Source organism: Rhinopithecus bieti, unplaced genomic scaffold (genome assembly GCF_001698545.2).
Source record: "Rhinopithecus bieti isolate Rb0 unplaced genomic scaffold, ASM169854v2 scaffold_33121, whole genome shotgun sequence".
NCBI lineage: Eukaryota > Metazoa > Chordata > Mammalia > Primates > Cercopithecidae > Rhinopithecus > Rhinopithecus bieti.
The window spans coordinates 963755-979776 of NW_016814090.1; the positions used below are offsets into that span (position 1 = coordinate 963755).

The 16022-nt window shown below is 41.8% G+C and overlaps 1 protein-coding gene across 2 annotated transcripts in view; it reads right to left on the reverse strand.

The window, feature by feature from the left end:
- The window catches only part of EXOG (exo/endonuclease G), a 33037-nt gene extending 27602 nt beyond the window's left edge, over window positions 1-5435 (reverse strand). The window contains exons 1-4 of one of the 2 annotated variants that reach the window (XM_017849650.1): window positions 5218-5305; window positions 4797-4904; window positions 3973-4122; window positions 266-405 (exon numbers count right to left, since the gene is read on the reverse strand). In XM_017849650.1, the coding sequence (XP_017705139.1) occupies window positions 266-405; window positions 3973-3976 (144 nt within the window). In that variant the 5' untranslated portion in view covers window positions 3977-4122; window positions 4797-4904; window positions 5218-5305. Of the gene's footprint in view, window positions 1-265; window positions 406-3972; window positions 4123-4796; window positions 4905-5217 lie in introns of both variants that reach the window. The other variant, XM_017849649.1, reaches the window with a different exon arrangement.
- Between the last annotated feature and the right edge of the window lie 10587 nt (window positions 5436-16022).

Here is a 16022-nt window from a genome sequence, read left to right on the forward strand (position 1 = left end):
AAAAAAAAAAAAAAAAAAAAAGTGAGTAGTTTCAGTTGCCAGTGGCTTTCTAGTTCCCTTCATATAGCACTTAGTTTTCCTCATTCAACCTGTTTAAAAATGTCTCGGCATGTGATTGAAAGAAGAGAAATAAAGTCAGGAAGAAAAGTAAGAGTATGGAAATTCTCAAGTTTTAAGGTTTAGCTCCTAGGTTTTTAATCTCTAATTCCTGTTGTATGTATAACATCAGCCCCATATTCCCATCCCTCCCCCAAAGTATGCCTACACTTGAAAATTTGTTATTTCCTGCTGGAGCCATGTGTCCTCGTGACCACCCACTTCCAACATAATCTTCATTGAAGGCACTGAAGGTTGGAGGGATATTGGGATCAGGCTTAAATTTACAATGCTTTCTGTCTGCATCACCTGAAGAAAAACACACAACATGGGTATGTTATCAGTAGACAAATGTCCCTCAAGATTCTCTAAGCAAGGCAAGCTGGCTGCTACTGCCTGGTATCTCTTCAAGCAATTAGTATTAGGGACTGCATGCATGTCTCAAGTTCCTGGGATAGTTCAGATACTTCATCTGAATTTAGAAAGTACTAGTCCAGGAAAGAATGCTTTTCATACAGTGTAGCTATCTCCTGTAATTTTGACTCTGGCCTTTCCAGTTAAAGAAAAATTCCTCTGAATAGTATTTAAGTTAAAACAATCAACAATCAAAACGCTAAACTATATAAAAAGCTTGGCTACTAAATAAATGCTTGTTTTTCAAAAAAGACACCCATGGATTGTATTTTGTATGATTGTATTTGACAAGTTTATGTGTACTAAAATAATGGATATATATAGACACAAAACAATTTGTTCTAGGCAGGCACAGCCTTGGGTAGAAGAGAGTGTCTCTGATATCTTGCTTACTGCCTCTTGAACCGTGACAAAATAAACATTTAAGTTATGAGCTCCACCCAGAAATTTCTAAAACAGAGTATCTGAGTACCACATAGGAAAGAAGAAATCTCAGATTTTATTTATTTTCTGACACCTCCAGAATGGTTTGTCACAGAGAACATTAGCAAATCCTAACACTACCTACTGCACTATCGTGAGGTGAGACCTTCTTAAATTACAAAAGTTATGACAACAAATGAAACATACTCAGACTGTTATTCAAAGAAGTGTAAAATGGAGAACAGTGAAGTCACTGATTCCAAGGTGATTTCATTCAGCCAAGAGAAATTTAGTATCAGATCCCAAAGTTCACAGTAAAGTATCATATACGTAAACTTTTTAGAATCACTTTATAAAGAATACAGGAAAATTATCATTAGTAAATTTCTAAGTGTCATTACCATTGGAATCACTTCCTTCTACACCTAGTTATTTTTGGCTGGTGCTCACTGTCACACAGAAGCAATCTGTAGGAATTTCCAAAGGCCTAAAAAGATATCTTCCTTGAGAAAAGACGTAAATTTACTGCTGTAAGGTGTCTAGCAACATTACCAGTGGAGAACCATATTAAACCATGCTCAGGGATTAAGGTTCCCTGATCTCCTCTCGATGCACAGATTTGGGCTGTAAGTCTGCATGATAGCCAGTTTTTGACCTTACCTTCTCTGGAACAAACCTTTTATTTTTCTTTTGACCTTTCTCTGTTCAATGCCAAGACAACCTTCCATGTAGTCCCCAAGAGTGGGCACGAAGTTAGTTCTAGTTCACTCTTGCCTGAGGATGTAGCCCTTTGGAGTTCCAGGGTAACACAGGAAGGGTCTCCTACACTGCAGGACCTACAGGACAACCTACCTTGGGTGAGCCTTAGGTCTTTCCTTCAATCCTCCTCACCCCATAATGCTGTGAATTCAAAGGCAAATGTGGTTTCAGTTTGCCAAGACTGCGCTTACCTCTTTGGATTCTGGCTTTCTCCCATGAACACTAGCCTGGCAATTCTCCACTATGCTGCTGGCTCTTCATTTTTCGTAAGTGATTTTTTAAAAGATACGCTTTTAGTTGGGCATAGTGGCACATACCTGTAATCCCAGCTACTCAGGAGGCTGAGAGAGGAGGGTCACTTGAACCCAGAAATTGAAGACTAGCCTAGGCAGCATAGCAAAACCTCATCTCAAAAAAAAAGTAAAAAAATATAAATATGTATATACACTTTTTATATACTAACATTTTTGGTTTTCAGCAGGAAGATGCTATCTGAATAACTCAGTCCATCATTACTGAAAATAGAAGTCCTTTTACATTAAAATCAAGTAAAACACAGGTACATTGCTCCCTAATTTCAAATATTATTTGGCTCTATTTTATTGCCTCAAAAGTATACAGCTCACAAGATTTATTATACAATATAAAATGCCCAGGTTTTCTTATATGCTGGATAAAGTTTTCACTTACATCAGTTTCTCTCTAACAGCAAGTACATTCCAAGCCTCTTGTTATTCTGCTGGTTGCTATGCACTCTAGAATGGCACACACTTACTTTTAATATCACCATTTTAATATGCATAGCCATAGCACACATTTTAAAGCAAAGGAGAATATGTGGAACACACAGCAAATTAAAAAGCAAATAACAAAAGGGAACAAAACAACTGTGACAAAAGGTAATATCCTTAATAAATAAAAGAACTTCTACAAATAAATTCAAAAGAGAATGCCCCAACTGAAATGGGTAAAGAATAACTTACCAAAAAAGACTAATTCACAACATGTTAACTCTCACTAATAATCAATAAACACAAGTAAAATCAGCATTAAATTGGTAAAGCTGAGTAATGCTCACCATGGGTGAGGGTTGAGAGAGAGAATAAACAATGATGGTAGGAGGGTAAACTTGAAGAATCTACCTAGAAGCCAATTTGACATTAATTATCAAGATCTGGTAATTCTACAGGACCCTATCAAGACATAAGGACACGTGAATAAAGTGACACAGCTGCCTATTTCTCCATCCTCATTTCACATCACCTTCTCCCTCATTCACCTACTGGCACTCGATTTCAGTTCCCTAAAAGAACAAAACCCCTCTCCATATTGGGGGCCTCCAAAGATGCAAGTGTTCCTTTCTTTCTAGAATGCTCTTCTCCACATCCCATGGCACATTCAACCCCCTGCCTAAGTAATTTCCATTCACTCTTCAGTCCACTTTTTCAGAGAAGCCTTACTAATCAAAATCAGGTTCTCCTGTTATAATCTCTCATCACACTTTTTTTTTTTTTTTTTTGGAGACATGGTCTCCCTCTGTTGCCTAGGCTGGAGTGTGGTGCTGCACGCTTGGCTCACTGCAATCCCCACCTCCTGGGCTCAAGAGATCCTCCCATCTCAGTCCCCCAAGTAGCTGGGACCACAGAGGTGCACCACCACGCCCAGCTAATTTTTGTATTTTTTGTACAAACGGGGTTTTGCCATGTTGGCCAGGCTCATCTCAAACTCCTGAGCTCAAATGCCTCAGCCTCCCAAAGTACTGGGATTACAGGTGTGAGCCACCACGCCCAGCCTCTCATCAAACTTTTTACTGTTCCTAATTATACTACACTAACTTGCAATCACTTCCTTTGGAAAAATTATAATTATACATTCATAATTATTTGTTTGATAGGTCAACTTACTCTCCCAACTCAAAGTGTCATGGGGGTAGAGATCCTCTACTCTGGTCACACATAGGTCCCCAAGTGTTATCACAGTGCCAGACACATAAATATTTGTTAAGGTAAAACTGAATGGTGCTCATTGCTGTAATATTTATGACAGAGCCTCCCAACTAGTGTGTCAAGATATGGATATTTTCCGCCCTGAAACAGCTGGAAAGGGTCCGGCTTTCTGGCTGCCAGGCAGGGTTGATTTAACCAGTAAGTTATACAAATATAATTTTCTACATGTGCTATGATATGAAAAAGGTTGAGAATATTAATAATCATCCTGTTTTAAATTTGGAGACATCTTTCATAAATACTGTTACTTCAATTTTTTTGTCCAACCACCTACCCATTATCTTGCTTTTGGATATATGTTCAAGAACCCATCTAGGCACCCGCTTTGCCTGATCATAAGACAAAGCGTGATTAGTGTAACACCTTGTCTCTGTTCCAGTTAAAGGGAATCCAAATTGTTCTAAGACAGCCTTTCCCGCAGATCCTAAAAATGAAAACAAAACAAAACAAAAACACAAACACACAATTAGTGGCTCTTAAGAATGAAAGAGTATAAGGAAAAGGAGAGCGGTGTGATTTACAAAGGACTGGCTCAAAAGTCTAATCAACGAGAAAATCTCATTTTTGCAATTACTTACGAGATGAAGAAAATAGTAGACAAAGTACAGATTTGCCTATAATCAACAAATAAACTGCAGCTACTGCGTTAACTTTTGAATAAAGACTTGATCTTGTTAGTCTTTCACATCAAATTTCCAAATCATCTCTGAAGCACTGATATGTGTGCTGTTGCAAGATGACAGTAAAACTGGTACTGTTTTTCCGAGTGGGAGAAACCAAGCACACAATCAATAGTGAGTCGGTTTCGAGATAATCCTCCCCTGATGCCTTCTCAAATCCTCAACCCACCAAGGGGGTAGTTCTCTTGCTAGATGCCAAGTATCCAAAGGAGCAAGTTAAATTGGCACATCCACAAAGTGTAAGAAATGAGCACGTCTTAATTTTTTTTTTTGTCAAATGTAAGGTACTCATTGCAACATGAGTTTTTATACACTTTGGAGAGATAACAGGTATTCTTCAACTGAACAATGACGAAAGAAGGGCAGTTAACTAATCTACTAAAACTATGTATTAATTTATTCCTTCATTCATACTTACTGAATGCCAATTATGTACCAGGTACCGTGCTGGTTAGATGATGGAGACCAAAACAGACATAGTCTCAAGTCTTACGGAGCTAACAATCTTAGTGGAGGGCACAGACTTCTATTAAAACATAGATATCGCGATGAGTAATTTGGGGGAAGAAAGTCGGGGGGGGGGGGGGGGGGGGGGGGGGGGGTTGGTTCTGTGAAGAAAACTAAGATGCCCGGGGTAAGGAAGGACATGAGGGAAGCTGGCCAGACGCGAGGTGAGGAGGGGAGGCCAAGCCGGGAGAATAAAGGTCAGAAACCAAGGGCCAGGCTCGGGGCCCAGCAAACGGTGAAGGCTGTCCGTCAGGCACTGCCATTCACATCCCAGGTAGGAGACGGAGCCCGAAACCTGGGCCAGGTAAGGGAGGACGGGCCCACAGACTTACCATCCGGCTGCTTCCCTGTCAACGATCCCTCAGCGCCCTGACTCCGGAAGAACTGCAGGGCCGTGAGCCCAGCTCCCGCAGCGCCCACTACAGCCCCGGCCACGAAGCCACTCAGAAAACGCCGGGAGCCCCGGAGGCGGGAAGCGATACTCTTGGTAGCCATCTTGCCCGGGGTATCGGCCTTTTATCACGGCGCATGCGCGCGCAGGCCGGGCCCCTGTCCCGCCGCCCGCCAAACTGAGGGCCTTGTACGCCCCCTGGTGACAAACCTGGATACCCTGGCGCATCTCCGCTTCATCGCTGGTCCACTGGGCGGGGCGATGGATGGGGAATAGGATGTCTAGAGGATTTAGTGGTGTGCTATGTATATTCTTGAGAAGAAAATGCTTTTAGTCCCATTTAATAGCTGAGTAAACACTTGCATATGGTTACACTAAGGTCTCCAGAGCCGATATTCCAACTCAGGTCTATTTATTTATTTATTTAGCGACAGGGTCTCTGCTACCCAGGCTGCAGTACAGTAGAATGATCATAGCTCACTGCGATCTCGAACTCCTGGGCTCAAGCGATCCTCCTGCCTCAGCCTCCTGAGTAGCTGGGACTACAGGCTACTTACCAGGCAGTGCCACACTGCCTGGCTAATTTTTTTTGGCAGGAGTGGGGGAGTAGAGAAGGGAATCTCCTTATGCTGCCCAGGCTGGTATCCAACTTCTGGCCTCAAGCAATCTTCCCGCCTCGGCCTCCCAAAGTGCTGTAAGTCCAGGTGTGAGTCACTGTCCCCAACCTTCTCTTTTATATTGGAATAATAATACTTAGACCATAGCGTTCTTGTGAGGATTAAAGGAGATGACACATGTAAAATGTTTAGGGAAGTACCAGGGGCATGTCGTTAGGCGCTCTGTAAATGTTAGAAATATTTGAGTCATCTCTACTCTTCGTCTTGATAGAATATAAAATCCAGATTGCTGAATGCCTGCTGGCAAAGGAAGGATAGATAGATTTCATGGACTACCACTCACAAATAAATGAGTTCATTTTGCAGCACAATCTCCAGCATTCCGTGTGGACTTAGTTCTTAGCAGAACTTTCAAGTTTCCTATTTCTTGGAAAACTGGTAGGAATAACTTTTATCTGATCCCACTGACGATTCACTGACCAGGAGGCCACTTCTAACAACCTACTGAAGTATGCACATTATTTTGACAGCCTCAAATGGGAGGTTACCCCCTTGCCAGGAATACCTGTTGTGAAGGACCCTGACTGGTTAAGCTACATCAACCAGAGTCCTTCCTAGGGATTTTGGATCTAGTACCCTCTCTGGGTAGCAAAGCTGTGATGTGAAACTCTGGCACTGGGCCAGGCACAGTGGCTCATGCCTGTAATCCCAGCACTTTGAGAGGCCGAGACTAGAGGATCACCTGAGGTCAGGAATTTGAGACCAGCCTGGCCAACATAGTGAAACCACATCTCTACTAACAATACAAAAATTAGCCGGGCGTGGTGGTGCATGCCTGTAATCCCAGCTACTCAAAAGGCTGAGGCAGAATTGCTTGAACCCAGGAGAGGAAGGTTGCAGTGAGCTGAGATTGTGCCACTGCACTCCAATCTGGGCAACAGAGCAAGACTCTGTTTCAAAAAACAAAACAAAAAAAAACCTCTGGCACTATCTACAGCCTTGTTTCCTGCTAAGAAGTCAAAGGAGCAGATGCATCTGGTCTTGCTCTGAGCAATAATGGAAGAAATACCAGGACACAGGTGGAGAAGGCCTGCAATGCTGTGACCCCAACTCGCAAGGCTCCTGAAACCCACATACATCCTGCCTTTCTGAAGGCTTGGCTAGTCATTTCCCCCAGAATCCTTTCAGTGAAACCCCCTTTTTTGTCTAATGGTTTCTGTCACCTGCAACCAAGGATCCTGACAAATACAACCAGACAACACTGGTATCTGTAGACTTCAAGGCTACTTCAGCAGCTTTCCCCAGAATTTACTAAATACACAATCACTGAGGTACTGTATTTCTTAAGGCTCTTCTAAGTGCCAGACACTGCTAAATACTAGAGAAATAAATAGTAGATGGCTTTTCCTAATCCAGATCCTCTACTTCTAAACAACAGTGTAACCCCACATTTGGTCCCAAGAGGTCAAGAACTGGAAGGGCTGCCTGCCTCTGGGTAGGAAAACTCCCTCTGGGCCTGTATGCCCACCTCTAAAATTGGCACTGGGCCAGTGATTTGTAAACTTTAATCAAGGTTCCTAGGTGTTCCATAGGGATGCCTGAGACTTAAAGGAAGGGATGAGAGGGTAAGTGAAAAGGTCCCTTGGCCCTCTTCTACTTGCTCATTCAGACAAGCCTGGTTAATATAAACCAACTTCTATGTCAAATTTCTTTTGGTGAAAGAATTCCTTTGCTAAAGGGAAAGTTTGACCAGATAACTCCTAAGGTCCAACCTTTCAGCTTTTCCAGCTCCAAGATCCTGTGTCAAAAATGTCAGCCCTTTGCCCTCCTTCCTTCATTAGGGGCACTCACTAATAAAAGGTGAACTTTCTAAATGTGAAAGAGCAAAAACAGCCAAATATTGGGCAACTGGTCCCTGAATAAAGGGTCCTTTCATCAAAAACTTTCTCCAAAAGTATCAACAGTTGCTTAATTCTCATAATAAAGAGTGAATTAAAAAGGTGTTTCTCCACTTAGGCAAATAAGAGTCATGGACCAAAAAAACTTGTTAGTGCAGAAAGCAGTGAGATGATTTCTGGGCCCTTCCTGTTTTGTTAGGTATTAAAGACTATCATTATTTTATTGTTGGGGAACCATGAGTTCCTTTGGTGAGATTAAGTCCAGATCTCTGAAACCGGAGACCTGCTTTGCTAATTCCAGGTTGGGGACAAGGACCCGTAATTGTATTTTTTAATCGCTCAGCAAATGACTCCAGTACTCAGCAACGTTTGGGAATGGCAGTTTGTCATCTGCAGTAGTCCTGAATACAACTATTTTCAAGGCTTCTCTGCTCCACTTACAACAGTATTGCTCAGGGTTGTCTGCAAAGTACAAGACTGGCGGCAGAGGATGGGGGAATGGGGGAGTGTCTTGGACATTTGGAAAATATGCTACCCTGCAGAAACTTACCCAAAATCCCAGAACAGTTCATTCAGGAGAACGGTCCCCATTCATAGTGTCCCCAACTAGACCCTGTACTTCTGAATGGCAGAAATGGAGACCTGTGCTTAGCTCCAGCCCCACAGGACCATGGCAGACTAGGCATTCAGCCATTAACATCTGTTAATATTACACATACCAAACAGAAACTGACTTGAGTCAGCCCTCTAAGCAAGGGAACGCCATTTTACTTCTAATCCTCATGAAAGGAAACTCCAATCCCCTGCCACGTAATTAAGAGAGACAAGATTGTTTTATTATTATTTTATTTTCATATACAAAAAGATAAAACTTGAAATAGTTCTAGATTTTTCCTCCTATTGTTGGGGTGTAACTGCTTCTTCACACAGGGGGAAAAAACTACATTCACATCGGTTTGAGGACCCAGTGCAGAGTTCAAGCAGCAAAACCCCAACTTAGCAGATCTAATTTCAAACTTGACACTCATTTCTAAAATTACCACAGTAAAAAGGAACAAAGATCCACTGCAAATGAATGAACTATGATACAATGTTCTTTCCAAAATGTTTTCATTTTGCAACTGTAATTACATGGATGTCTGCTTTAGGCCATTTTAGGGGTGTGTGTGTGTGTGTGTGTGTGTGTGTGTGTGTAATATATATATATAAATCAGCACACTTTTCAAATCCAGACAGGGTAACAGCAACAAGCTTAACTCTGTATATATATATATTTTTTTTTTTAAAACATGATACTTTAGTATAACTTTTGTTAATTCAGTAGTACAAGCTATTTCTGTTCTACAAAATTTTTATTTTATAGCTACAAGGGTGAAAAGTGACCTACTACATTTACATCTCACATATCCTGGCATACAAACAGTACTTATTGAATTTGAGCCAAAAACTAGAAGTCTTTAGTTTTAGCACTTGAAAGAGCTTCCTTGCTTCTATAGCCTTAAATCATATACTGTCACATTTCCAGAATTTGCAATTACTCATCATTTTAAACTGTGAGAAACAGGTGAACCCAAACTTTTAATTACAATTTTTATATACAAATTAGGTAACACAGCTCAATAAGACTTAGCTATCCATCCTAAGCCCAACACACACATTCTCCACTAAGTTAGACAAGTCTTAGGGTTTTCCTTCTTTCCCTTACAAATAATGTACAAATTTAGAAGTAGCTGGTAAAACTGATATATATATATAAGATGGCAAATAAAAGGTGACATTTTCTGTTGGTTCCAAAACTGTTCCTGCAAATTTTGTTCTTTGCTGTATTCTTTAACTGTATGTGTTACATGCAGAAAGCTCTTTTCATAAGAATTGACATCAGACTCGATGTAAGTTAAATTTACAGTACTGTATAAAGTTATTCAGATTCAAGGACAAATGTGGAAAATATTAACAGGTGAAAACTTGGCCTTTGACACTACCATTTAAGATCATGTCAAGTTCATAAGCAGATTTTGTACAGTTGAAAATGGCATTGTTGTGGATTTGTGGTTTGGAACTGAAATCTAGAAATATATTTCTACTCTGCGGTAACCCTCTCCCTCAATTCTGAAGTACCACTCAACTTTCTCTGCATTTTTACAGAATTATAGAAAAAAAAGAGAAAAAAAAAAAAAAAAAAACCACCGGCATTTTAACAATTCCTTCCTTCACTGGCAGTCTTAACATTTTCAGATGAGGTCTCCTAAAGAATCGCTAATCATCACTTGCTCCCAGTCGGCCTTTCATGATGACTTGGACACTTTTCCAAATAAAACTCAGATGTTGCCTAATCTTTCCTACTCTCATCTCTGTCGTTGGTAAAATTTGGGCGACTGCATTTTTCCCTTATGGAGAAATTATTTGGCTAAACACACACTTAACTTGTGGCAGTGCTCTGAGAAAACCCCACTCGGGCTAAAGCACTTGCAGGGACTGAAGTCAACAGTCCACTGAATGGGGCAGAGACCAAACACTTAAGATGACTGACTTGGGACCCTCACTGGGAACACACTGACCTTGTGTCCCATGGTCTGTGGAACAGCAGGTCTGCAGGACAGCAGGACAGCCCAGGAAGGTAGACCATGCTCATATGGCTGAGTTACCACTTTTAATCTTGGTCTGCCATCTACGCCCCAGAGACAAAAATTCAGATGTGGTGACTGCTGGTTAAACTTTTTGAACTGGTAAAAAAGGCTCTTTAAAAAATATATATATTTATTTAAAATACATCAAAATGACAAACAGCCATATCCCACAAGGCCTGATTTCACAGCAACATATGCTACAGACATCTTCCCAAAATGCACTATGGTGGATAGTGGGTTTTTTATCCTGCCATTTAAAGGAATGTTCTACATTGAGCATTAGCAACTGGAAATGTGTTACAAAGAGCTTATCTTTGGAACTAATTTGCGTGCAAGACCAGCCAATTAAATCGCTTTGCCTATTCAGATACACGAGAATACTGAAAATGGCAGAATTCAAAGAGGAACACAGGAAGCACCATTCAGATGACACTCTAGACCCATCCCACCACAGTGCCAGGACGAGCTTGCCAGAAGCCCTTTCTTCACTCCCTGGGAAGAGTTTTGCTTTAAAACAAGTGCCCACGCTCAGCAGGGTTCCTGCATGTGTACATTAAAAGTCTGCAGTATCAAGAGGACCCAGATGGTGACACTATTCAACATGAGGTCTGAGGTAACTGGTTCTTAAAATATCTGGATCACAGAAGTGCATCCAGAAATTAGAGCTGGGAAAAGGAAAAGGTAGAGGTGGGGGACTAGAAAAGACAAGTAGAAAAAAGCTTACAGCAGTTGCTTTTGGGGGGAAGAGAGTGACAAAAACAAAGGCACAACAGAATTACATTCCAAGACACGTGGCTGCAGAGCAGAGAAGTGTTCTTTTTATGGGGAACAGATGGGGTTGGTTTCTGGAGTGCTACTAGATCTGCTGGAACTAAATTTATTCCAAGTATAAAAAGGGTAAAGTGTAAACCTATACGCTTAACCAGAATGAATAATAAGCACAGCTGGTTTAAAATGACACATTAGGGATTCTCTTGATAAAACTATCCAGTCCAGTGCACCTCTGTCTGGAAGCAGCTGCTTGAAGCCAGCGGGCAGAGTCTGGGGGACAGGTCTTTAGCTGGGCCTCAGGACTGGCCATTATGCATACCAGAAATTAACTTAATTATTCCTTATATATCGCCATCAAAAGTCCCACACAAATAACCATCCACTCTGCCTAAAAATAAACAGGCTAAAATGAAGACCACTTTCCATATTGTGGCAGTGATGCTAAGCTTCCTAAGAACAGCAGGAAAACTCTGGAGCTATTTGAAAGATGCTCTGCTGTTACTGGGGTTCTGAGCTTCCTCACTGGGCTCCTGGCTGACTCCACAGATTGAAGCAGCGAGCCAACCCAACCATTCTCACCTCCAAAAGAGCCCTGACCAAAGAGGACAAAATGTGCCTGGCAGCTCTCCATTGAATTGGATCACTGCATCCACATGCCACCCTCCCCACTTTTCTGAACAATTACTTAACTGGGTAATTCTGTCCCCCAACCTGGATAATGTGATCTTAGGTAATTCAGTTTGGTGGATTACTCAAACCACCAGATTCTCATTTCAAAGTTTTTGTACCTGAATCTTATTCGAGTCCCATCCCACCCCAATCTGCACCCCTATACAATTTCTGTTCCCCCGAACACTCTCACATGACTATGTCGTATGGCAAAAGCTTACAAACCAATTTTTGACCTCAGAACCCCTTTGTTCAACAGAAATCTCAGGAGGAAGCACCAATGTAAAACACACTGCAGGCCCTCTCTCCTCCCAATCCACAAGAAGCTGAGCTGAAGTATCACTGTCCTACACAAACACAAGTGGAGTTTTGGCCAAAAAAGACCCGCAAATTGACTCCAGTCTGCCAGTGTATCACAAGAATCCATATAAGCGCTAAGTAAAAGTTCCACACCACTCATGCTCCAGTGTACGTTTCTCTTGAAAGGTAAAGCTCATTAGCTCTGATTACAAAATCATTCAAATTCACTAACTTTATAAAAATAATCTGTGGTACAAAACAATCTCCACACTGTGTAGAAGAAATCTGTCAAGTGATATAACTAAATATATATGTAGAACTATCGATTTTTTTAAAGTAAAGTTTCAAGTGTTGTGTATCTATTATACAATCTATTCTTTTATTTACAATGCTAACATTCTGATGCAAACGTGATTAGGAGAGTTGGGGAATGAGCCCACACCCAACCAACAGAGAAGTTCCCAGGACTCAAGACAGAACTCATGCATTTGCAAGAAGACCCATCCTCACCTACCTGAAAAACTCGCGGGTCATATTTTTTCATAACTGTGAGCTCAAAAATGTAAACTTTGCAAGTGAATGTAATACTCTTCTGTAGATGTCCAGCATAGCCCAGGTTTATATAACCCATTCCATACACACAGAGAGTGGTGTGTACATTGCTTTAGTGTCCTGTGGTTGGTTTACAGTAGTTCTCAGAATTACCTAGGCCCTAGACAATCCAAAGACACTGCCCTAGAGAAGTAAAGGCAGTGCAGGGCCCATCACCACACATTGGCATTTAGAGAATATGTGTTTCAATTACTGAGGAAAAATCACGTCAGTTATCTCTATGAGCTGCCACAGGAACAAATAAAGTATCACTGGTTTTGGCACTACAGGGGATACAGGAAGTACCACAATACAAAAGTCTTGTTTCATTCATAACTGGAAGATACCGTAATGAAAATGTAAAAACTTGGTAATAATTTAAATAATGATAAATTCTTTAAATTCAAATTCTTGTTCGAACCAAAGTTTACAGTGGACCCAAAATAAACATAAAACATTCAAAGTGTCCCACTAGATAATTTGGACTTTTGTTTGCTGGCAGGCCTTTTGGAGCCACCAATTGTTTTAAAAAATGTTATTGGGTCAACTGAATTAATTTCCAAAGGGGTGTTTTTTCTACAAAACTAAATCATTATTTCAAAAATCTTTTCCAACCTTCTAAAGGTTTGGGATACATTCATAGGTAGACTGCTGGTTACAAATCAACTACCTGGAATCTTAAAGAACTACGCGTATAACCCTGAATTCATTAAACATTTACAAAACTAAACTGAGAAGATGTATATACAGTTCATCAACTGAATTACTGGGCCTGTTTATCTAAAACATTACTGTCAATTGAGATTTAAACTAATCATTACTAGATTGAACATGTTAGCTGCTGAGTATTTCATTAGTTTAGAATTTGCAAACAGCCATTAACTAAAAGAATTCATGTCACCCCAGTGAAAAGGAGAAAAAGACACCTTGTCCCTTCTCATTCTGGCTGTTTGCCCAGGATGCAGGGTAGATAACTAGATTCACGGAGCTTCTTAAAAAAGTATGGTCTGATGCCCCTGAAATGGGAATCAGGCCTGGTCATCTCTCCAAAGGTGTGCCATCAAAAACTCAACAGGCTAAAATAACTGAGACTGAAAATCAAACTGAGTTAACTCCTGGAAACTGCTTTCCAATTAGTTTATTTTTCTAGTGAAATCAAGTTCTCGAGAATAATAACTAGCTGTCCAACTTCTAGTACCAATTCTAAAAACTTACATACTTATGCTTATTAGATTATTTTAAAAAACCAGCAAGTCTTTGTGTTACCAATAGGTGCTGGAAACTTTATACTACATACTAAAAAAGGCCAAATTCTAGTTTCAAGAGGGCCATCCAATACTCCCACTTTAATGGAACAGCCACCTCCCCACCCTCACGGCTCAGAGCACAGGGGCCAAGTGACAGGCTTTCTGAGTCACGCACAACACACGAAGGATGTTCAATACATAGCTGGGCCTCCTTCCACCAGGGAAAAACCCCACACACAGCCAGAGCACACAGGGCATAGCAGCAGGATGGAGGAAACGAGAATATGGCCAACTAAAGAGAAAGGTGACAGAGCCCAACTACAGGACGAAGTGCTTTGCTGTCTAAGTCATGTCAAGAGCGTTAGCCTAGCCTCTTAAGGCAATCGAAGAACTATCTCTGTGGCCTGGAGAAGAGAGACCCTTCCCTTTACTAAGAATATGTAAGAGTTTCTATCCTCCTGAAGATGTTCAAGGCTGGAAAACAACCTCTTTGTTCTGCAGAAACACCCCCAAGTCCAGACAGGATGTATTCAGAGTCAGAATCAGCCGGCACGTGTGGATATGCCCTCCCCACTCCCCAGGCAGGACTGGTCCCACAGGCTCCTCTCCAGAGCAGACAGGACAAGAAGGCCATGCTGGACACAAAAGCTAATAATGCTCACCATCTTCCCTCACAGGCTGGTGTCACTTTCTCCTAAGAACAGCCCATTTGCAGCCCTTGCCCACAAGCAACTCATGCAAGGAACTCCTGCTGAGGACCAATGGTCCCAGGAGAAAACCCAGCTTATGCCAGGCCAGGATGTTCTGATGACTATGTGTACGGCCTTCCCCAATGCCCCATCATTGAGGGCCCTCTGCATGACACTGTAACACAATGGCCTCTGTCCTCACTTCCTTCCTCCTTCTGCTCATTACTGGATTTCTCCAGCTAGGGATGACTTCTCAGTTATCACAGATGCTTTCAAAGAAGATTCTTCCCCAAGACCCATCCCTAAAGCCAGGAGCCTGCTTGGATGACAGCACACTAGAAACGAAGAAGCAAGGATCCTTGGCTACTCTCTGCTAACTTGGTCCCCTCCCACCCTGCATGGAACAGCCCCTCCCATTGACAGGGAAAACGATGCCAGGCCCCATTTTCCCCAATCCGTCAAAGAGCCTGAGGTCAAAAACAAAAAGAAAGCAATTATCTGAGCCCCCAAAAAGTGCATGTTGCATGAAGTTATTATGGAAAACAGCACAGGCAGAGGCTGTATGACCCAGTAAATTCAAAGTAGGACTCTAGATGGCTCACTCCTCAAAGAACACATGACAGCAAACAGACAAACATTTTACCTGGGGCAAAAGGCCCACCTGTGCTCCTAGACCCATACCCTATAAGGAGATCCCCCACTTTTTTCTTGCCATCAGAACCAGATATACCACCTGATGGGTGAGCTTTACACCACAACATGAGGGGAAGAGCGGCCTGAAGCCCAAAGAACTGGCATGGACCACCCTCCTCCCCAGCCCCACCAAAAAGGTACCATCTCCTGACACACCATCTGATGGCGAGGCTCCACGGGGACACTATAGTGGCTGAGCGCACGGTGGGCCGAAGGGGAAGGCCACCCAGAGAAAAGTCAGGCAGGCCTGACCTGTCTGTACTGTGTCATGACTGCAAAGTCCCACACCAGAACCATGGCTCAATCCTCCCTTGGCCAGGTCAAAACTTCTCACAAGAATCAAGCCAGCACACAAAAGAAAAACCACCCAGAGGAACTAAAACCAAACAAAGAGGCTGGGGTTTAGTGTTCAGGTAGTATCATGATCTAACTATTCCTGCAGTAAATTTGCTACATTTGTTAGTGGTTTGTTTCTTCTGAGGATGAAAAGTAAAGATGCCTGCCCTGCCTGAGGAGAAAGCTAAAAAAATTAGATATGGCACTTTTCAATAAATATTTTAAAGCTTCTTAAAGAAATAAATGGTAAAGAAAAGCAACTGCTGTAAGGCCTGTTTTGCCATTAAAATTATTCCAAGGGAAGAAAA